This window comes from Aegilops tauschii, chromosome 4 (assembly GCF_002575655.3).
Source record: "Aegilops tauschii subsp. strangulata cultivar AL8/78 chromosome 4, Aet v6.0, whole genome shotgun sequence".
Taxonomy (NCBI): Eukaryota; Viridiplantae; Streptophyta; class Magnoliopsida; order Poales; family Poaceae; genus Aegilops; species Aegilops tauschii.
The window spans coordinates 189,466,254-189,487,973 of NC_053038.3; the positions used below are offsets into that span (position 1 = coordinate 189,466,254).

Consider the following 21,720-nt stretch of genomic DNA (forward strand, 5'->3'; position numbering starts at 1 on the left):
TCTAATGCAAGCAGTATAGAGAAGAATAGGCGATATCTGGTGATCAAGGGTGGGCTTGCCTGGAAGCTCAGCCGAGAAGGAGGGGTCGTCAACACCGTAGTCGTACTGGGTAGCAGTGGTGTCGGTCTTGGAGTCTAGCGAGAGAAGAGGGGGAAGAAACAATAAATATAATGCAAACAAATGCATGACGATGCATGACATGGCAATGAGCGTTGCTAGGGGTGCCCAATCGCGGTAGTAAGTGATACTGGTGAAGGGGGGAAACATCCGGGAAAGTATCCCCGGTGTTTTGCATTTCCGAACAGATGAACCGGAGGGGGAAAGTTGCGTGTTCGATATGTTAGGGATGTGTGGCGGACAAACGGGCTGCGTATCCGGATTCGCCTCGTCGTTCTGAGCAACTTTCATGTAGAAAGTATTTTCATCTGAGTTACGGATTATTTTATATGATTTTCTAAATATTTAATCATTTTCTGGAATTTATTTAATTAATTTAAATCAACATTATCCAAAATAGTATGGGATGATGTCAGCATGATGTATGTGTGATGTCAGCAGTCAACAGTGCGGTTGACTAGAGTCAAAACTGACTTGTGGGTCCAGTGGGACCCACCTGTCATTGAGACAGAGGTGAAATAGGATTTGTTTTAAACTAATTATGATTAACTAAGTGTGGGCCCCATTAGTCAGTGACTAATTAGCCTAGATTAATTAATTTAACTAATTTAATTAGCTCATAGGGTGGGGGCCACTGGTCAGCTACTGGGACCAGCCCAGCCAGCAAGTTGACTCAGTCAACTGGTCAACAGGGGCCTTGGGCCCACCAGTCAGTGGCCCAGGCGGTGGTACCCGCCGCGCCAGGTCAGCACGGGCGGCTCTCGCCGCCGGCGACCAAATGCACGGCGCTGACCCGCCGGAGTTCGCCGGAAAATGCGCACAGGGCACGGATCAGCGCGCGCATGGGCTCGTTCGAACGAGCGCGAAGAGGCGCATCTAGTGGTGTGTGCGGTTCGTCCCGAGGTCGCCGGAGCTGTCGCCGGCGTCGAGCTGAGCAGCGACTGGAGCTCGGCATCTGCCGGAAAATGGCCATAGGTCATCATTTTGGACGCGGATGGCCGCCTTCGAACGCGCACGAGCCGGCGCATCCATCGGTGGCACTAGCACGACCGGAGATGGGAAAAATGACGGCGGCGAGCAGTGAGGCGGACGGCGGAGTTCGGTCGTCGTCGGGTTCAGAGTTGCGGTGCGCTAAACAAGCAGCGTGAGGCATCTACGGCGTCTACTCGACGCGAGAAGCGGAACGGTGGCACGCACGGGACCAAATGGTCACCGTGGCCACGCTGGCGACGAAGCCAGGTGGCGACGCGTTCGGGTGAGCATGGAACGGGCGCTACCGGTGATCAGAGGAGGCTGGGGAGGGCGCATCCGGCGTAGAGGCTCACCGGGGGAGCGTGGGGACTGGGCAGAGGGCTCGGGGAGGACCGGCGGCGTAGATCGAAAGCGAGGACGACGCAGTGGCCGAGCCGGAGAAGAAGAAGAATGCGGCAACGCGAGGGGGTCCGGGGCCCGACCCAGCGGCGTAGTGGAAGCAGAGGACCACGGTGGAGCTGTAGGACTTGCCGGGGCGACGAACGGACAACGGTGGTCGCATCTTCTACGGCGGCGAGGCCATGGCGGCGCTCGGATGCGGTGGGGAACGAGGGGGGGAGCGAGGTGGATCTGAGGGGAGAGGGAGAGGCGGAGATCTGGGAGGAGAACGGGGTGAGTGGAAGAGGGGCCCGAGGAGGCGGGGGCGCTGGCGATCTTATCCCCTCCTCGACGCCTGCAAGGCGGTCTGGTGGCGACCGCGCCATGTAGCGGCTCGCAAGCGAGGAACAGGAAGAGGGCGCGGTGCGGGGAGGTGGGCCGGTTGGGCTGGCTTGCTGCTGTTGGCTAGCTGGGCCTTTCGGCCCAGGGGGAGGGGGTTTCTTCCTTTTTTATTTGTCTTCTACTTTTGTATTTTCTTTTCTTTTATTTCTTTTCCTTCTCTGTTTTATTTAATTTAGAGCCTTTTAGCATTTTCTAAAAATGAGTTTCCTTCACAACTATTACCTACATATTATTTGGCACTAACTGAAAATTTTTGTTCTAATGTTTGAAAACTTTTGTTGTTTGCCATATTTTGAATTGATTTTTGAATCGGTTTGAACGAACGAGAGATTAGCAACAGTAATCAGAGATGACATGGCATCATTAGGAGAGTTTTATTGTAGCCTAATTATCCGAGCATCACAATTGTCCTCCACTACAAGAAATCTCGTCCCGAGATTTAAAGGGGGACTAAGGGGGAAAGGTCTGGTTACGAAATTCTAACGAATCTTCTCAGTCTTGGTTGCTCTTCTTGAAGAGGTCGATGCATTACATTGACGTCTTCATTTCTCTGCTTTAGGTCATCATGGTGAAGTCATCCTTTTCTTCGGGAACTCCAACGTACTTACGAATAGGTAAGGGGCAGCTCGGCTACGACAGAATGCTTATGAGGGAAACAATCTGGGGTTAACCCATGAATGAGCATAAGATTATCTCTCGAGTTGAACATATAGAATACATCGAGAGTAAGGTACGAAGGTACAATAAGAGGTTCCAAGCGGATAGATAATTGCTCGAAGTCTTAACCAGAGTGAGAAGGGGGTTCGGAGCGGCGAGTGTAAGTATTGCATCTGATACCAGAATAGAGCACTAGGAAGGTGCCCCGTGAATTAAATATGAAGCCAAGCATGAGGAATAACCATTAGAAACAGGGTTGTACAAGAGAGTCAGGTTTTGGTCCTGTGGAACTGTGGGTTATGGGCCCACCATGTGGGGTAAAAGTAGGAAGGGCGATGACGTCTTGCACGATAATGTAAGCAAGGCATGCCAGAGGATAGCATGTCTGTTATGTCGGCAACAACATCGGTACAAAGGGCGAGGGACGAAGAGAACCATTTTGCTGCTTATTGAACGAGGAGGACCAATAGGCAGAGTTCTCGTCCATCGGTGGTTACCGGAATGTCATCAACAATAGTTACAGGGTCTTACCGACACGATTGAACACCTAGGTGTTTACATAAGCAGAAGAATATTACTGCTTAGATCATATAGAACACCAGAAAGGTTAAGCAAAACAATGGAAAGGAAAATGTGATCTTCAGATTAAACCGAACAATGGAAAGGAAAATGTGTTTAAACACATATTTCAGGGGTATATCCTTCCCAAGGACAAACAGAGCATCATATCCATGATAGGATATAACGTAGAAAACCCTTTAGGAAAGGGGAGAGAAATTTCATGACATTACTCATACAACAGTGTTTGGATAATTGATAAAGAAAATTTAGCATTGTGCTTCAGATGTACTTATTGAAAACCGGAGTACCACAGACATGCTTCAAGGTAGCATTGGCATGGTCTTCAAGCAAAGGCCGGACTTTGGATACACAAAGGATCCATCAGGAACAACTTATAAAATAAGTCTTATGATTTCCTCATGGAAGAATGGTTAACCTCGCTAAAAAGGAAACTATAATAACAGGTCCTCCGGCCAGGTGTGATAGGCATGAGATCACCTTACCAGGTCATATAAGGGCCAATGTTATGACTCTTGGAAAAAGGTTCCCACCATCGTATTTGACCGAGGTTCAGATCCGATTGGTGTCAGGATACCTCCGACTTAGGATGCCTGAGAAGAAAAGGGGCAACAGAAATAAACGAGATGACAATGTAAGATTCTCGGGAAATAAACTATGGGAGCGAGTTCCAAAACAAGAGTTCATCATTAAACCAAGGAGAGGATGAGGAAGGGCTGATGGGCTCAGCGACAATTCATCAAGATTTCCAACAAGATGGATTTCCACAATTATGTGAACAAGGAGATAACATTTGTTCGATCAAATGGTATAATGAGGTATGCTCAAGGAAAACATACACCATTAACCATTGGTTGGAAGGTGCACCCATAGTATGGGCTTAGGTAGCATGATCAATGTTTAGAATGGTGATTCGATAACCAATGGTCTAAGAATGAAATGTCGACCACTAACTTCAAAGCAATAGGGTTGCTAGAAGTTTTGAAGTCGCACATCATAGTTCAATTATCGGTTCTCCAGTTAGAAACAACACGGGGACCAAGGAATGATCGGATATGGCAAGAAGTATCAACTGTATCAAGAACTCTCAAGAGGTGGAACAATTCTCACAACATCCTCGACATACAGATGGTAATATTTCAAGGTAGAACACAATATAAGCTAGATAGCAAGGAAATCAAGATACAACTCAAAACATGAACAAGTTTGTGTTGAGCGGAAGGCAATAAAATGGTCGATGATAACACAAATCATCGAGGGAAGGATTGTATTTCTCATCATGAATTCAATTGATATCCTGGAGGAGCTCAAAATGTTGATGATGATCACGACACAACTGTCGAGAGATTTCATGAAGGTGTAATCGATCGGCGATGACATCAAGTCAAAGGAATGATGAAGCGAAAGGTTATTGGAACCAAGGGTACGACACAAACTCGAAATCAAGCTTGTTGTTTAAGGTGAAATGATACGGCGAGGAAGATCAACGTAAGGTCAGCTCATCGTTGAAAATTGTGCTCCAGAAAGAAGGACCAGGTAGCACAGTTAAAATTTAGCACAATAATGATATAGCCGTTCAGGCTAGGAATGACATGATGGAGTATTAAACTTCTCAACAACAAAGTACTAGGAGTACCGAAGTGTTGATTCGATTCACTATGCGGTGTTCTCGGTTGACGACAACCCAGAACCTGTGGAGTGACTATGACAGGAAAAAGGTACTACATCACCAAGAGTTCAAAAGAGGTAGGGCATTAGCATCATATCCTCGGGATACCATGGGGTAATACTCGAAAGTACGACAGAATAAATGTTGGACATGTGTAATGATCTACAAAAGACAAGTACTTTAACTTGCCCGAGAAAAGGAATCAAAGGAGAATAATCATGGTCGAAACCACGATTGCAAAGGATCAATTCACAGATACCAGATGATATTATATCAAAGAAATAGTTATTATTACAAGAAGCTTCCATGATAGGATCTACATCGTGTCCATGGGCATGAACACAAGTTCAAGGTCGACTCCCACTTCTTCAATGTATAACCTTCCATTCACCTCTTATAAAAATTATTTGAGTGTGAAAACCTACCTGGTGAATTACCAGAGGAGTATGACCCGTGCAAACTTTTTGAGTTCACACAGATTAAGAAAAGGCATAGGTTCAACCCATCATGGTACCTTAGAAACATATACCACAAGCTTCAAGAGTAAATATCAACAGCTCGAAAGCAGAGCAAGGTTGAGAAAGTAGAGGATACAATTTACCAAAGGCATTATGTATCCGAGGGAAGGCTCACAAGGTTATTGAATATGAAGGACGCTGTCGGATAAAATCCGTTCAAGGATATGTCGGTCCATAACAGAGCTGATGTGAGCATCGACACACAACCAGAGGAAGTAACAATGCAAAGGCATTGGATTATAGAAACAACTAACTAATCCAGAGCTCAAATGCAAAGGAATTATGATTTTCAAATCAAGGGATCAGAAGCAATGTTCTGATTAGGGATGGATAAGTTGAATAGCCTTAGGGGTACAATCGACGGCAATTGGATTGGTTGAGAACCAGCTCATCTTTAATATGACGTCTGAGCCAGAAGGATGAATTCTAGGATCTGATTGAGGATTGCGAGCATTCTCAACATATTGAATCAAGGGACTCGAAATGATAATGACAAAGGATGCTAATGAATATTGCTAGTCATATGGAACGCAACCATAATGCAGTCTGACAAGATTTCAAGAGCCATAGACTGCAGAGGATTCTCGAAAGATCAGATAGCATTTCGAAGAATTTTGTGAAACACCTGAACCACTGGGGATGGACGGATCCCCGATAAGTGCGAGGAATTTTTCGTGTGTGTATTAATGCGGAAAAGAGCTGCAAAGCTGTAGGCTCAAAGGATTCTCGGAATATCAGAGAATTTTTAGGGTATCAAGTAATAACAAGGGCAACTGGGAACTAAGGTATGAACGACAAGCGTAAGTAGTTATCCATAAGGATTTATCGGTGGTCGGGAGCAGCAAAAGCGGTGGGCACAAAGTCTTGAGAGACCATCGGAGAGTATCTTCGAAATCTTCTGGTGCGCCAAGTAATTATCTGGAGTGAGGGGCTCTGCGGGAGAAAGTATTTTCGAGAACCTAAAGTTAGTTTTGTTTTTAGAAAAATCATTTAACCCGAATAGAAGAGAGAGCAGAGTCCCAGAGTATAGACGAGGAATAAAAGATCCTAACACCACCCAATGGCGGCATGGGCCCATGGGCCGCACAGCCATGTTAGTAAAACAATTTTCATCGACTAGACTCAACTTCGGCCAAGGAGTGTGGAAGGGGGATTCCTACAGGCAGTCGGCTGTGATACCAACTTGTGACGCCCCCGATTCAATCGTACACTAATCATGCACGCAAACGTGTACGATCAAGATCAGGGACTCATGGGAAGATATCATAACAGAACTCTAAAACATAAATAAGTCATACAAGCATCATAATACAAGCCAGGGGCCTCGAGCGCTCAAATACAAGTGCTCGATCATAGACGAGTCAGCGGAAGCAACAATATCTGAGTACAGACATAAGTTAAACAAGTTTGCCTTAAGAAGGCTAGCGCAAACTGGGATACAGTTCGAAAGAGGCGCAGGCCTCCTGCCTGGGATCCTCCTAACTACTCCTGGTCGTCGTCAGCGGGCTGCACGTAGTAGTAGGCTCCTCCGGTGTAGTAGGAGTCGTCGTCGACGGTGGCGTCTGGCTCCTGGGCTCCAGCATCTGGTTGCGACAACCAGGTAGAAAGGAAAGGGGGAAAAGAGGGAGAAAAGCAACCGTGAGTACTCATCCAAAGTACTCGCAAGCAAGGAGCTACACTACATATGCATGGGTATATGTGTAAAGGGACATATCGATGGACTGAACTGCAGAATGCCAGAATAAGAGGGGGATAGCTAATCCTGTCGAAGACTACACTTCTGGCCACCTCCATCTTGCAGCATGTAGAAGAGAGTAGATGGTAAGTTCACCAAGTAGCATCGCATAGCATAATCCTACCCGGTGATCCCCTCCTCGTCGCCCTGTTAGAGAGCGATCACCGGGTTGTATCTAGCACTTGGAAGGGTGTGTTTTATTAAGTATCCGGTTCTAGTTGCCATAAGGTCAAGGTACAACTCCGGGTCGTCCTTTTACTGAGGGACACGGCTATTCGAATAGATAAACTTCCCTGCAGGGGTGCACCACATAACCCAACACGTTCGATCCCCTTTGGCCGGACACACTTTCCTGGGTCATGCCCGGCCTCGGAAGATCAACACGTCGCAGCCCTACCTAGGCACAACAGAGAGGTCAGCACGCCGGTCTAATCCTATGGCGCAGGGGTCTGGGCCCATCGCCCATTGCACACCCGCACGTTGCGAGGGCGGCCGAAAGCAGACCTATCAACCTCCATTACAAAGGAAGTCACGTTACGCGGTCCAATCTGGCGCGCACCGCTCAGTCACTGACGTCACGAAGGCTTCGTCTGATACCACGACGTCGAGTGCCCATAACTGTTCCCGCGTAGTTGGTTAGTGCGTATAGACCAAATGGTCAGACTCAGATCAAATACCAAGATCTTGTTAAGCGTGTTAATTGATGTAACCGCGGACACCGACCAGGGCCAGGCCCACCTCTCACCTAAGCGGTCTCAACCTGCCCTGTCGCTTCGCCACAAAGATCCACCCAGAGGGCCGTCGGGACAAAGGTCCTTTCAGCCCCCAATCTGTGAATCACTCGCGGGTACCCCTCGAGCCGACCCGACTTTAGTCACCACATGTATCATATATAAAGTATATAGTATATACCCGTGATCACCTCCCGAAGTGATCACAGCCCAGTAGTATAGCACAGCAGACGAACAAGAAGGTAGGGCCACAGATGGAATACTAGCATCCTATACTAAGCTTGTAGGATTGCAGGTAAAGGTAACAACAGTAGTAGCAAAGACATGCTATGCATCATAATAGGATTAATCGGAAAGCAGTAACATGCTACACTACTCTAATGCAAGCAGTATAGAGAAGAATAGGCGATATCTGGTGATCAAGGGGGGTTTGCCTGGAAGCTCAGCCGAGATGGAGGGGTTGTCAACACCGTAGTCGTACTGGGTAGCAGCGGCGTCGGTCTCGGAGTCTAGCGAGAGAAGAGGGGGAAGAAACAATAAATATAATGCAAACAAATGCATGACGATGCATGACATGGCAATGAGCGTTGCTAGGGGTGCCCAATCGCGGTAGTAAGTGATACCGGCGAAGGGGGGAAACATCCGGGAAAGTATCCCCGGTGTTTTGCGTTTCCGGACAGATGAACCGGAGGGGGAAAGTTGCGTGTTTGATATGTTAGGGATGTGTGGCGGACGAACGGGCTGCGTATCCGGATTCGTCTCGTCGTTCTGAGCAACTTTCATGTAGAAAGTATTTTCATCCGAGTTACGGATTATTTTATATGATTTTCTAAAGATTTAATCATTTTCTGGAATTTATTTAATTAATTTAAATCAACATTATCCATAATAGTATGGGATGACGTCAGCATGACGTATGTGTGATGTCAGCAGTCAATAGTGCGGTTGACTGGAGTTAAAACTGACTTGTGGGTCCAGTGGGACCCACCTGTCATTGAGACAGAGGTGAAATAGGATTTGTTTTAAACTAATTATGATTAACTAAGTGTGGGCCCCATTAATTAGTGACTAATTAGCCTGGATTAATTAATTTAACTAATTTAATTAGCTCATAGGGTGGGGGCCACTGGTCAGCTACTGGGACCAGCCCAGTCAGCAAGTTGACTCAGTCAACTGGTCAACAGGGGGCCTTGGGCCCACCAGTTAGTGGCCCAGGCGGTGGGACCCGCCGCGCCAGGTCAGCACGGGCGGCTCTCGCCGCCGGCGACCAAATGCACGGCGCTGACCCGCCGGAGTTCGCCGGAAAATGCGCACAGGGCACGGATCTGCGCGCGCATGGGCACGTTCGAACGAGCGCGAAGAGGCGCATCTAGTGGCGTGGGCGGTTCGTCCCGAGGTCGCCGGAGCTATCGCCGGCGTCGAGCTGAGCGGTGGCCGGAGCTCGGCATCCGCCGGAAAATGGCCACAGGCCATCATTTTGGACGCGGATGGCCGCGTTCGAACGCGCACGAACCGGCGCATCCAGCGGTGGCACTAGCACGACCGGAGATGGGCAAAAATGACGGCGGCGAGCAGCGAGGCGGACGACGGAGTTCGGTCAACGTCGGGTTCGGAGTTGCAGTGTGCTAAACGACCAGCGTGAGGCGACTACAGCGTCTACTCAACGCGAGAAGCGGAACGGTGGTACACACGGGACCAAATGGTCACCGTGGCCACGCCGGCGACAAGGCCAGGTGGCGGCTTGTTCGGGTGAGCGTGGAACGGGCGCTACCGGTGATCAGAGGAGGCAGGGGAGGGCGCATCCGGCGCAGAGGCTCACCGGGGGAGCGTGGGGTCTGGGCAGAGGGCTCGGGGAGGACCGGCGGCGTAGATCGAAGGCGAGGACGACGCTGTGGCCGAGCCGAAGAAGAAGAAGAATGCGGCAACGCGAGGGGGTCCGGGGCTCGACCCAGCGGTGTAGTGGAAGCAGAGGACCACAGCGGAGCTGTAGGACTTGCCGGGGCGACGAACGGACGACGGTGGTCGCGTCTTCTACAGCGGCGAGGCCATGGCGGCGCTCGGATGCGGTGGGGAACGAGGGGGGAGCGAGGTGGATCTAAGGGGAGAGGGAGAGGCGGAGATCTGGGAGGAGAGCGGGGTGAGTGGAAGAGGGGCCCGAGGAGGCGGGGGCGCTGGCGATCTTATCCCCTCCTCGACGCCGGCGAGGGGGTCCGGTGGCGACCGCGCCCTGTACCGGCTCGCAACCGAGGAACAGGAAGAGGGCGCGGTGCAGGGAGCTGGGCCGGTTGGGCGGGCTGGCTGCTGTTGGCTAGCTGGGCCTTTCGGCCCAGGGGAGCAGGTTTCTTCCTTTTTTTATTTGTCTTCTGCTTTTGTATTTTCTTTTCTTTTATTTCTTTTCCTTTTATATTTTATTTAATTTAGAGCCATTTATCATTTTCTAAAAATGAGTTTCCTTCACAACAATTACCTACATATTATTTGGCACTAACTGAACATTTTTGTTCTAATGTTTGAAAACTTTTGTTGTTTGCCATATTTTGAATTTATTTTTGAGTCGGTTTGAACTAACGAGAGATTAGCAACAGTAATCAGAGATCGCATGACATCATTAGGTGAGTTTTTCTATAGCCTAATTATCTGGGCATCACACAGCATCACTCCTCGATCCCCTTCCACCTTCATCCCCCAATCCCACCCCTGCCATCCCCTACCCCAACCACCCCTCCACCCTCTCCCCTCTCCCCAACGGCGTCGTCCCATCCAGCCTCCTCCCCCTGGTCCCACACTCTCCTCCCAGGACCGGAGCCTCCGTTCGGCTCCTCCCCAGCCGACTCGGTGGATGGCCGCCCTGGTTACATCCCCCAATGGCGCGCCTCCCCTCTGGCACCCACGACGTCATAAGAGGGCGACGGTGTCATCATTTCTTCCCCGAGCCACCTCTCGATGGATCCGGTCCGCCCGTCGCCGGATTTGTGATGCAAGCCATCTACCTTGCTAGATTTTTGATGGATCCCTTCCCTCCTCCATGCCAATCTCTAGCCACAGTGCCCTTCTCGCGCCAGATTTGGCCGCCCGCGGCCATGGATCCCGGCCGCAGCACTAACCAGTGGTGGAGTTGCTCTGCTGGAGATGTGGCGCCGCCCCTCCCTAAGTTTCTCCACCAACATCCATGGTAGAGGATACGAGCCACCACCACTACCGGGTCATCCCGTCAAGCTTGCCCTGATCCTGCCGCGACTGGTCCGATGTCAGGCCAAATCCACCCCAATGAGCTCCCTGCCATGCCTCTACACCAAATCCTCTTCCACCTCCCCTCCTCTGCCCAGAAGCACCGCCGGCAGCCCCGCGTCGCCCCCCGTACTCCACCCTGTCCGACTACTCCTCTGGGAGGACGCATCCTACCACCTCAGCATGCAGTTCGCTCGCGCCGGGCTCTTGGTGCAGTGGCGTGGGCGTTGCAGCGCAGGCCTTGCTGGGGAGGGCGGGGGTGGCGGCCGCCCATGTGCCTGTGGTGGTCGGATCCCGCGCTAGGAGTGGCCGGTGGTCGCGTGTGTGCTAAGGCCACACCTCCTCCTTGTGGGAAGGACGGATCCGGTGGTGGGCTCCTCCTCGTCTAGTTGGTGGCCATGGACGGGTGACTCCGGCGACCACATACCCCGCCACCACATCGGCTCCCTTCTCCCCACCTCCGGCATCGGCCTCCTCTGCTCTCGATGGTCTCCACCCGATGCATCGCATGCAGTCCACTCCTGCGAGAGTGCCCACACCACCGAAGACTGTGAAGTAGCAGCATTAGTGGGGAGGTGGTCTCCTCCATGGCGCATCCACCCTCAATGGCAGCGACGATGACCTATGGAAGAGTAGTAGCAGGCGTGCAGTCCACTTGTTTTTTTGGTATGTTTTTTATTTAGATTTTGGCTATGTGTAGTCCGCACGTTTTTTCAGAGTTTTCAGGTTTATTGTCGGAGTCGATCAAAATTGCGTGCAGTCCTCTAGGATCAAAATTGCGGTTGCATGAGTGCAGTGCTGTGTATTATTATGTGGGGGGATTTTCTTTACCATTTCATCTTGCCATCGCGTGGCTGTTCTCTTTTTTTATCGTGCAGTTCACTTGTTGCCTTTAATATGCAGATCACTCTTTTGCCATGTCTGGATCATGTAATTCTTGGAGAGGTTCGCTCATCTATCCGTTGTGGTTCACTCTATTCCTTGTGATCCAAGATAGAAGAGACACACAACTAAATGTTCCCTGGTAGTATGGGTGTGAGCGGTTTGCTTCGGTGGGCCTAGAAGTTCACTCCATAAAAAATGCAGCTCGCTTTATAAATTATGTTTATAGAAACATCGAGCAGTATAGATTGATGGCGTGTGTGGTTCAAAAAAATTAAAGAAAAAAACAAAAAACTCTTGGGTGCGCTCGGCCGGCCTAGGGCGCCAAGAAAAAAAAAGATAAAAGTTCTATGCACTCTTGTCTTAATAGAGTCCACTCCCAAGGAAAATGTAGTTCAATCTATTTTGAATTTTATTTCAAAAGGTTCGTGCAGAGCACTCTATTTTTGTAAATGACTTGAAAAGGTATTTGCAGGTCACTTCGGTTTCCCTAGCAGCTCACTTTGGTTTCACTTGCCTACGGCCCAGTGCAGTTCGTTGCAGCTCACTCCGATGTTAAATTTCAGGGGACACACGATGGTGGATAAAAAACAAAAACAAGCAAAAAATAGTGTGGTTCACTTGCCTTGTCCTAGCGGTTCACTCGCCTCATCCTCGAAGTGCGGAAGAATTTCTAAAAATAAAAAGAAAACAAAAAATGTGTGTGGTTCATTTTGTAGTGCGTTTGGTCCTCGGATGTGGTTCAGTTTTGAGAGTGATGCTGTTCTCTTTTCCCCAACATGAAAATGCAAAAAAATAGCGAAACAACAAGATGGTAATGCGGTTCACATTGATATATGTCGTGGCTCACTTGCCCTTGTCTTTGCGGTCCACTCTCATTCATAAAAGAAAGTTGAGAAAAAGACAACAAAAACAAAAACTCGTATGGGAAAATTTATGTCCCACAAAAAAATCATGCAGTGTACTTGTCGGTCTGATGAAGTGCGGTATTTAGTCTAAAAGCAGTGCGGTTTTCTGTCTGATACAGTACACACAACGATTTTGCAGAGTGTCCGCATTTCGTTAAAATCAAAATTGCTCTGAAACTGTAAGAAATTAGAGAGAGTGTTCTACATGAAAAAGTTGCGTCTGGTCGATATCTTACCAACGGTGTATGATTCGAATCATTCCGACCAACGGTTTGTAAAAATTTCGCGAAAACGGCTGCTGCCACTCGTCATCCGCCGCATGATTTTCAAAATTAACTTAAAACCTTAAGGAATCTCAAAAACATTTCAACATATGAAAGTTGCGCCTCGTCCATAGCTTTTCAATGGTATATTACACGCGCCATTTCGACCAACGGTTAAAAAACTGACATGAAAACAGTACCGAAAATTTGATTTTTTTTGAAAAAACAGAATTCCGTGATTTAGTAATTTTGAAACTGCTCTTAAACCGTAACGAATTAGAAAAATAATAGATACAAAAATGATGCGCCTCGATGATATCTTTCCAACGGTGTATCATTTGCTTCATTCCGACGAGTGGTTCAGAAAAACGCGAAAAAAGGTCGCCGCCACTCGTCGTGCGTCACATCGTTTTCAAAACTGCTCTTAAACCATGCGAAATCTCGAAAAGTGTTTAACATGGCGAAGTTGTGCCTAATCCATAGCTTCTCAACGGCATATTACACACCTCATTTCGATAAACCTTAAAAAAACTAGAGCGAAAAAATAGTACCAAAAAAACAAAGCGTGCAGTTTTTTGCGATGGGAAGTTCACTCGCCTGAGTACTGCAACACACTTTGTTCAAACAATGACATGCACTTGCGTTAAGCGTGCAGTGCGGAAGTGTTATCAGAATAGTTATTCTACTAATATTAGTAGAATAGACCGGCTGTATATATAAGGGCCCGTATAAGGGCCCGATGGACCCCTCCTGAACTTCCATGAACTGCCCGACCCGACCAGACAAAATCCCACCAGATCCCGAGCCGCCATGACAGGATCCACCTGATCCCCCGATCCCGAGCCGACCAACCCCCCTCCTCGCCGCTCCTCCCCTCGATCCCCGAACTTCGCCCTCGTTCGCCGCCGATCTTCGCCAGATCCACCGCCCCCCGTCTCCAGCTCCTGGCCAGCCAGATCCGCCGCCTCCCCTCCGTCTCCAGCTCCTGGTCGACCGGATCCGCCGCCACACCTCCGTCCTACCTCCTGGCCAACCACCGGCGTGGGTGAGTGAGCGACGGTGGACACCGGCACGAGGGAGCCCGCGTCACCTGGACGTGGCGAAGCCGCCATGGACTTCCGGAAGCCGCATCCTTGTTCCATCCTCACCGCCCGATGCCTTGGCAGACCAGATGACGGCCCCGACGCAAGCTACGGCGAACGGCGTGGCCAACAGAGCAACTCCTCGGCAGAGGCGGCATCAGCGGCGCCTTCAAATTCAGCAAAAGTACATGAACTTCCTCCCACTTGTTGCCTTCTTCTTCAATCTTTCCCTTGTCTGACCTTCTTGCTTCGTGCAGATGAACTTCGCGCCCTCTGCAAGACATGGATTGCCATGGAATTCCTCTCCTACCTCCACGACGAATTGTTCTCAAGGTGGCCTATCAGCCGCTGGAAAAAGGTTGGCCGAACTTCTAGCTAGGGTATGGTTGAACTTCTTCCTTCTTTTTGTTATTTTCTTACAGCCATGTGAAGTTCAGGTAGTTTGTGAGCCTCAGTCCAGGCTGCATAGCATTTGGAAAATCTGCCTGCTTACAACCATGTGCAGTTCAGGTAGTTTATGAGCCTGAGTCCAGGCTACAAAAACAGTAGAAAATATGCCTGCTTACAGCCATGTGAAGTTCTGGTAGTGTGTGAGCCTCAGTCCAGGCTACAAAACTGTAGAAAATGTGCGTGTGAAATCTGCCAGGTTTTTCACATTCACATGTGAAAAGCCATGTGAAGTTCAATTATTAAGTGTATAAGAGTTTAGGTTGGTATGTATCTGGTTCTGTGCAAAAAAATAAAAGGAAAATTAGAACATGCATGTGATCTCGCATGAAGGCCAGGTTGGTATGCACTAGTGGTTCAACCATTCAAACTCATGAAGGTTCAGTTTTTTAACTGTAGACAGTATTTCCCCTTTGCAAAACAAGAAGTTCAGGTTATGGAGAGTGCTCAGTTCAGGTACATATAAGTAATCAAATAGTGTAGAATTAACAAAATGTGAGGTTCATTCTGTGAAGGGTGCTCAGTTCAGGTACAAAAGTATTGGCAGATGCTCAGCTCAGTTAAGAGTGTGATGCCTGTCCTAGGGAAAAATATGTACATGAACAACACTTTTATATGAGAAGTTCAGGGTGTGAATAATGCTAAGTTCAGTTACAAAGGTATAGGCAGATGTAACTTGTGTGCTAATAGAATTTTTTTTCATTTATGTCAGCTAGACGAGAGACGCATGAGGAAGCTTAGAAGTTCCCAGCAGCAACTACACAATCCTAAGCCTGTACGCGTTGCACCACCCCCTGAATGGGTCACACCTCAAACGCACCAACATCATTGCCAACCTGCTCCAGACCAAAAATGGATGACACCCGAAACACATGGAGACTTTCAAGATGCTGGGTCACATCCCTATCCGCACAACTTTGCTTCTCCACCTAATTGGGTGATGCCGGAAATCCCCCGCGGATTCTTTGCATCCACCAGAATCCCAAGCACACCGATGGAGGAGGGGGTTAGCTCAAGTCCTGCGTGTAACTCTGGAGGTTATCCTGGTGTGCCTCGTCAATGCCAAAGGGAAGCAACTAAACCGGATCCCAGGACAAATCCAACAGGTACACACACACGGAGGAGAGTGCTCTGCACACTACCACCGTTGGATCCTGCTACTCCTGCAACAAGTCCGAATTGTACGGGACATAAGGTAGATAGATTGATTCACAAAACAAAAGAGCAAACCAAGACCAGGATCGCAATACCTCCACAACCACCTCAAGCAAGAAGGACGCAAACAAGAGAGAGGCCATCTTCAGCCCTCCTTCCTCCTCGTGATCCACTCCTGCATCCTGCTATGATTACTCCATCGTGCCCCATCCCAGAGGGATAGCAGTAGGTTCCAGTGGAGTTGCGATCATACACGCATGTAAGTGAAACAAAATATTTATATACGCATCTTGTATTATCTGCAAATTTTCTGCTCCCTCCAGGATAACAAGTTCATAAACTGCATTTTAACGTGCCGTTTGGATTATTTTTCTTTTTCTGCAGATGCCGGATCTCCCGGATTATCTAATACCAAGACTAAATATGCGATTCCAAGATGTAGAGAAAGCAAGGGAATTTTATAACAGATATGCCAGACACGCTGGTTTTGGAATCAGGAAGATGGGAGGGAATGACAATCACAAGTGTTTTGTTTGCGCGTTCCAAGGGAAACACACAACTTCTATTCCAGAGGCTGATAGGCAGCGAAACAAAACATCGCAAAGGATAGGCTGCAATGCAAGAATGAGGGCGAAGGACCAGGAGGATAACACATGCGTGACAGTGGACATTGAGTACAATCATAATCACCAACTCCTGCAAACTGATGACATTCTGGTATTCTTGGACTCACACAAGAATTATGACCCCACTATTTTGGAGTACGTAAAGCTCCTGCAGTACCATGATGTCAAGCACACAACAATCATGTCCACGTTATCTAAAAATGAAGATGGAAGCTACTTCATAAGCATGACCGGACGAGACCTACTAAATCAGTAAGTATTCAAACATCCACATACAGCAATGTACATGGAATCCTAGGTCACAACCCTTTGCTAGCAAAAATAACAAAAGCATGTTTGCATGTAATTTGCAGGAAAGCCATGAATGCAAGGAAAGATGATTTGGATGATGTATTGAAACTTGTTTCATTCTTCAAAGACATGAAGGCAATCAATGATGAGTTTTTCTATGACATACAAGTAGACAAGGACAAGTCAATTAAAAACATTTTCTGGTCCAATGCAAGCTGCCGAGGAGCATATCAAGACTTTGGCGATTGCGTAACATTCGACACAACTTACAAGACCAACAAATTTCGTATGCCTCTGGGAGTGTTTGTCGGAACAAACCATCACTTGCAGTCAACAATATTTGCTGTTGCCCTGATCAGAGACGAAGATGCAAAGTCATTCAAGTGGCTGTTCGATACATTTGTACGGTGCATGGACAACAAGCACCCAACTTACATTCTAACAGGTGAGTTCAAAAAAATCTCTAAGTTTCATCATCTTTTCAGAAAAATATAGTTATTTATGTGAAGTTCAAGCACTGGTACCACAGAAGTTCAAGAACACTGCTTTAAGAAAATTTTGAGTGTGACACTACTAGGTAGTCCTACTGCTACCTGTGAAGTTCAAGCACTGGTACCACAGAAGTTCAACAACACTGCTGTAAGAAAAAATACATGTGACGTTTTTAGATAGCCATACTGCTACATGTGAAGTTCAAGTACTTGTACAACATAAGTTCACCATCAGTGCAAAAAGAAGCAAGTTTCATTCTTTTTAATTCATGCAGACCAGTGCCCGTCGATGGCGAAAGCTATACCACAATCGTTTCCAAACACCGTCCACAAGCTATACAGTTGGCACATCATGAAGAAGTACAAGGAATACCTCGCGTTGCTGTACAAAAAGTATAAAACATTCAAAGAGGAGTTCACAGCTATATTAAACTGGCCGCTGATGCCAACGGAGTTTGAAGCTGCCTAGGCTGAACTCATGCACAAGTACAACCTGGAGAACGACCAGATGATGATCCAGCTGTGGAGTGATAGGAAAATGTGCATTTTAGCATATTACAAGAATATTTTCTGTGCTAGAATGACTTCCACACAACGAAGCGAGAGCATGAACCACGTGCTCAAGAAAGGGTTTGCCAAGGGGACCCAGAACCTACACAAGTTTGCTAGGCAGATAAATGCTTGCATACAAACTCGGATGTAGAAGGAGAACGAGCAAACAATGACCAGCATGGTATGAAGAACGAAAAAACACCCCCATCATATTGTGTTTTCCTTCAACATGTGCACTTTGAATATAAAAAAATGAAATCCATGACTCTGCTTCGACTAATATCTTATTTTTTGACATGTCCAGACAAATCCTGTGACAAAAACAACTTACGGCTACGAGGAAGACATGTCTATCAAGTACACGAGAGCCGTGTACACCGAGATGAAGACTAGGATGAGAAAAGCCACGCTATTTCGCGCAAAGCGTATAGCAGAGCCCACTAAGTACCTTGTGTACTACCACAACAAGGCTGGTCATGATGATGAAGAAAGATTTTCCTGGTCAAAGCATGAATTCCAGGTTGTAGTTGATCCAGAGAATGAACTATACGAGTGTGAATGCAAGCTTTGGACACACACAGGTGAGCGGAAAAACAAACTCATAAATAGCTAAACTAGTAGTATTATATCAAAATATATGAAACTCATTGCTGGCTCACAAACTATGTATTCTGCATTCATCACAAAATGCAAGCATGTTCTGCCTTCACATAATGAACATACTGGACTACCTGAAGCCTGACAAATTTCCACACAAGTATATCCTCAAACGGTACACAAAGACTGCAAAATCACAACCAACCTTTGATACAAGGGACTACAACACAACTGCATCGGATGGCAGCTCAAGACCATCGAGGCAAGACATCTTGCTATAGCTAAATTTGATGGTTAACAAGAAAGCGATGAGATGTGACCAACAATATGACAGAGCCTTCTATGTTCACAAGAGGCTCGTGGAAGAGCTTGATGCAATACATTCAGCAAATCGAGCCGATGCTGACGAAAGGATGGCTGAAGAGGATGCTGAAATTGAAGATGACCTTCATTATTATGCAGTTGAAATGCTCAACGCCGCTGCTCAAGCCAACCAATGCAAGCAGGGTGTTGACCAATTAATGCAGTAGCGGCAACAAGAGATGATGAAACTGCCGCTGTACTCTGAAACAAAGGGCAGGAAGAAAATTTCTGTAGCAAAGAAAAGTGACAAGAGAGCTCAAATAAAGGCACCACCTGCAGGAAGAGTCATCGTGCTCGATGAGAACGGAGTGCCACTTGGACACAGGCAATGTAATGTGTGCAAAATGGTTGCAGGACACAACAAGCTCACCTGTCCAACACTCATAGAAAGAAACAATGCCGAGGAGGTCAAGCAACCCAAAGTTCAAAAACAACAGCCCAAAGTTATAGAACAAAAGAAGGGACCACACCCACAGAAAGCAAGCAGCAGACTTTGTAGCATATGCAAGGAGTATGAACCACATAATGCAAGAACATGCCCGAAGCGTGCAGATGCTGAAAAGACAAGCAAAAAGACAGAGAAGAAACAGAAAGCAAAACCTAGAGCCAGCAAAAAGAAAGTGGTGGAAGATGAAGAGGAAGACGAAGATGAAGACACCATCGAAGAAGACGAAGACGAAGACGAAGAGGAAGTGGAATGCGAGGAGGAAGAGGAAGAGGATGATGAAGAGGAAGAGGACGATGAAGAGGAAGATAAAGAGGAAGATGAAGACGAAGAGGTACATGTCAAGCAAAAACCACTACAACCAAAGCCTAGGAGGAGCGCAAGGCTGATGAACAGTTAAACTAGGTCAATTAAACAAAGCAAACTTATGTCATGTCAATGTGCAGAATATTATTCCACTTTTGAAACAGTATTTTAGGAGAAGCTTACTTGAACTTTTATTGCTGAAGTTTCAAAGAAATTATAAAGTAGAAGTTCAAGTAAGCTTACTCCTGAAGTAGTAGTATAGTATAAGGGGAGGTGCTGGTGATGTAAAGTATGAAAGAGCAACGAATAATAAAATGAAAATTATACATTATGAAGTTCAAGTAATATTACTGCAGAAGTCCTGCTATATTATGGCAGGAAGTGCTGAGCTGGTGATGTATTGCATGAAAGAGCAAGCAGTAACAAAATGGAAAAATACACTATGAAGTTCAAGTAACATTACAGCAGAAGTCCTGCTATATTACGAGAGGAAGTGTTGTGCTGGTGATGTATTCCATGCAAAGTGCATGCAAGAATAAAAATGAAAAATATACAGTATGAAGTTCAAGTAACATTACAGTGGAAGTTCTGGTATATTATGGCAGGAGGTGCTGGTGTTGTATTCCATAAAAGAGTAACCAGCAATAATTATACAATTTGAAGTTCAGGTCAGTTTACAGAAGAAGTTCTGGTATATAAAATCGATGTAGGGAAAAAATATGCTTAAAAAATAAAGTTTTGCCGTATGAACTAAGGTTAGCAAGCCTAAGACAACGCGCTCAGATATGAAGTTCTGTTTGGATACGTGCAGAAGTTCATGTACAATGCCGACAAAACATAAAGAAAAGTTAAGTAGTATGAGAATATTTTTGCACAAAGTTAGAGTTGAAATCCATTTGCAGTTGAAAAATCACAAAAAGAATGTAGATTCTGTGCAAAAGGTTACGTATTGGTTGGGTTAAAAAATAACAATACATTACACAACACGGAAAATCCTATCCATCTGAAACCAGCAGCCCAGCCAGATCTCAAGCAGAAGTTCAAATCAAAGATCATATGTTGGGGCCCAAATTTAGACAACACAAAAAAACAAGCAGTTCAACCATAGCCGAGGGAGAAGTTCAGGTACATCTATTGGGGAAAAACATGCAACACATGGATACTGAAAATGATGCAGTACATTGAAATTCACAAGCCAAATCATTCTTCACACCAAATACATTTGTCCACAATATCATAAGTAATAGTGCTGCAGCTATAGATATACAAATCACTAAAAAATTCTTACAACCAAATCTTTGCGGAATCGTTCCAATCATTATCAAACCTAAAATCTGTACGAAATCAAATCTACACTGAAACTAATGCTTCGAATTCACGGACCCAAGGACTGGAGCGCTTTAGGGAGCTCTGCACGCATGACTTCATTCTTCTCGCTAAACATTAGAGTGTGCATGAACTCAGCCTTCCAATCATCTGCAGCAGCCTGCAAACAAGAAATGAAACGATGGTTTAGTAACGGATAGCTAAAACCACAGCAGGAGCATCTCAGCAAAACATACTTCCACATCACCAAAATCATCAACAAGCTCATCCCCATCATATGAAGAGTAGAACTTCACGGCAAAGAAACCACAGTCATTATTCTTTTGCTTTGGAATATTGATAAAAGTCGGCCTCTTTGCAATAGTCACCCAGTTAGGCTGCTTGCTCGCTTTGTACGCAGCCTTGCCGTACTCCTCTTCGAGCAACCCAACAAATCTCTTGATCTGCCAGAAATAACAAATAAGATGAAGTAAAAAATATGTTAACCAAAATAGTTAAGTTCAGGTATATAAAAAGCGACACTTGCATAAGATCCAACTAAACAAATAGCAGAAGTTCAACTGTCAAATGATAGTCAGTTCAAGCAGTATTACCAAAACAGAGACAGAAACATATTTTGTCAACACAAGGCATAATAAACTCCGTGTCAAACAAGCAAATATGAAAGGATGTTCAGGCTAAGAAACACTCACGATATTTTGGCAGTCTCCGTGGAAACTTGTTCGTGATGTTCCCTTATTACTGTAAGGAAGTGAATCAAGGATGTCAATGCTCCCACGATATCTATTCAGCACATACACACTGTAGTGCGCCATTGTGTCAATTGGCTTGAATAGTATCAAAAGAACCTGCCAAGAATGAAAGAAACGGTGAACACAAACTATAAATCATAGGTATTGAACAACCGGGATGGACACAAACTTCTTAACAAACTCAGCAAAATGATGTACATAAAATTAAAAAAAGCAAGAGTTATGAAAACCTAACCAGCTTTGCGTTA

At 46.5% G+C, this 21,720-nt stretch overlaps 1 protein-coding gene and 1 long non-coding RNA gene across 2 annotated transcripts; one reads left to right on the plus strand and one right to left on the minus strand.

Moving 5' to 3' along the window:
• Positions 1–14,149: 14,149 nt before the first annotated feature.
• On the plus strand, positions 14,150–17,600 carry LOC109752629 (protein FAR1-RELATED SEQUENCE 5-like). Its single transcript, XM_020311529.1, has 7 exons — positions 14,150–14,479; positions 14,544–14,558; positions 15,281–15,343; positions 16,108–16,601; positions 16,703–16,889; positions 16,971–17,085; positions 17,407–17,600. Exons 1-7 carry the CDS (start codon positions 14,150–14,152, stop codon positions 17,598–17,600), a joined length of 1,398 nt encoding a protein of 465 aa, XP_020167118.1.
• Positions 17,601–18,306: 706 nt separating this feature from the next.
• Positions 18,307–19,558, minus strand: LOC120962464 (uncharacterized). The gene is made up of 2 exons (XR_005753218.2): positions 18,917–19,558; positions 18,307–18,844 (listed from the first exon to the last, which is right to left on the minus strand). It is a non-coding gene; the product is annotated as an uncharacterized lncRNA (long non-coding RNA).
• Between the last annotated feature and the right edge of the window lie 2,162 nt (positions 19,559–21,720).

What these genes read in the sequence shown, in the direction of transcription:
- LOC109752629 (XM_020311529.1), top strand. Translation starts at nt 14,150, where the DNA reads ATGGACTTCCGGAAGCCGCATCCTTGTTCCATCCTCACCGCCCGATGC. An exon ending in AACTACACAATCCTAAGCCT is followed by an intron (nt 15,344 to 16,107) that starts GTACGCGTTGCA and finishes CTTTTTCTGCAG; the next exon opens with ATGCCGGATCTCCCGGATTA. An exon ending in GGACGAGACCTACTAAATCA is followed by an intron (nt 16,602 to 16,702) that starts GTAAGTATTCAA and finishes TGTAATTTGCAG; the next exon opens with GAAAGCCATGAATGCAAGGA.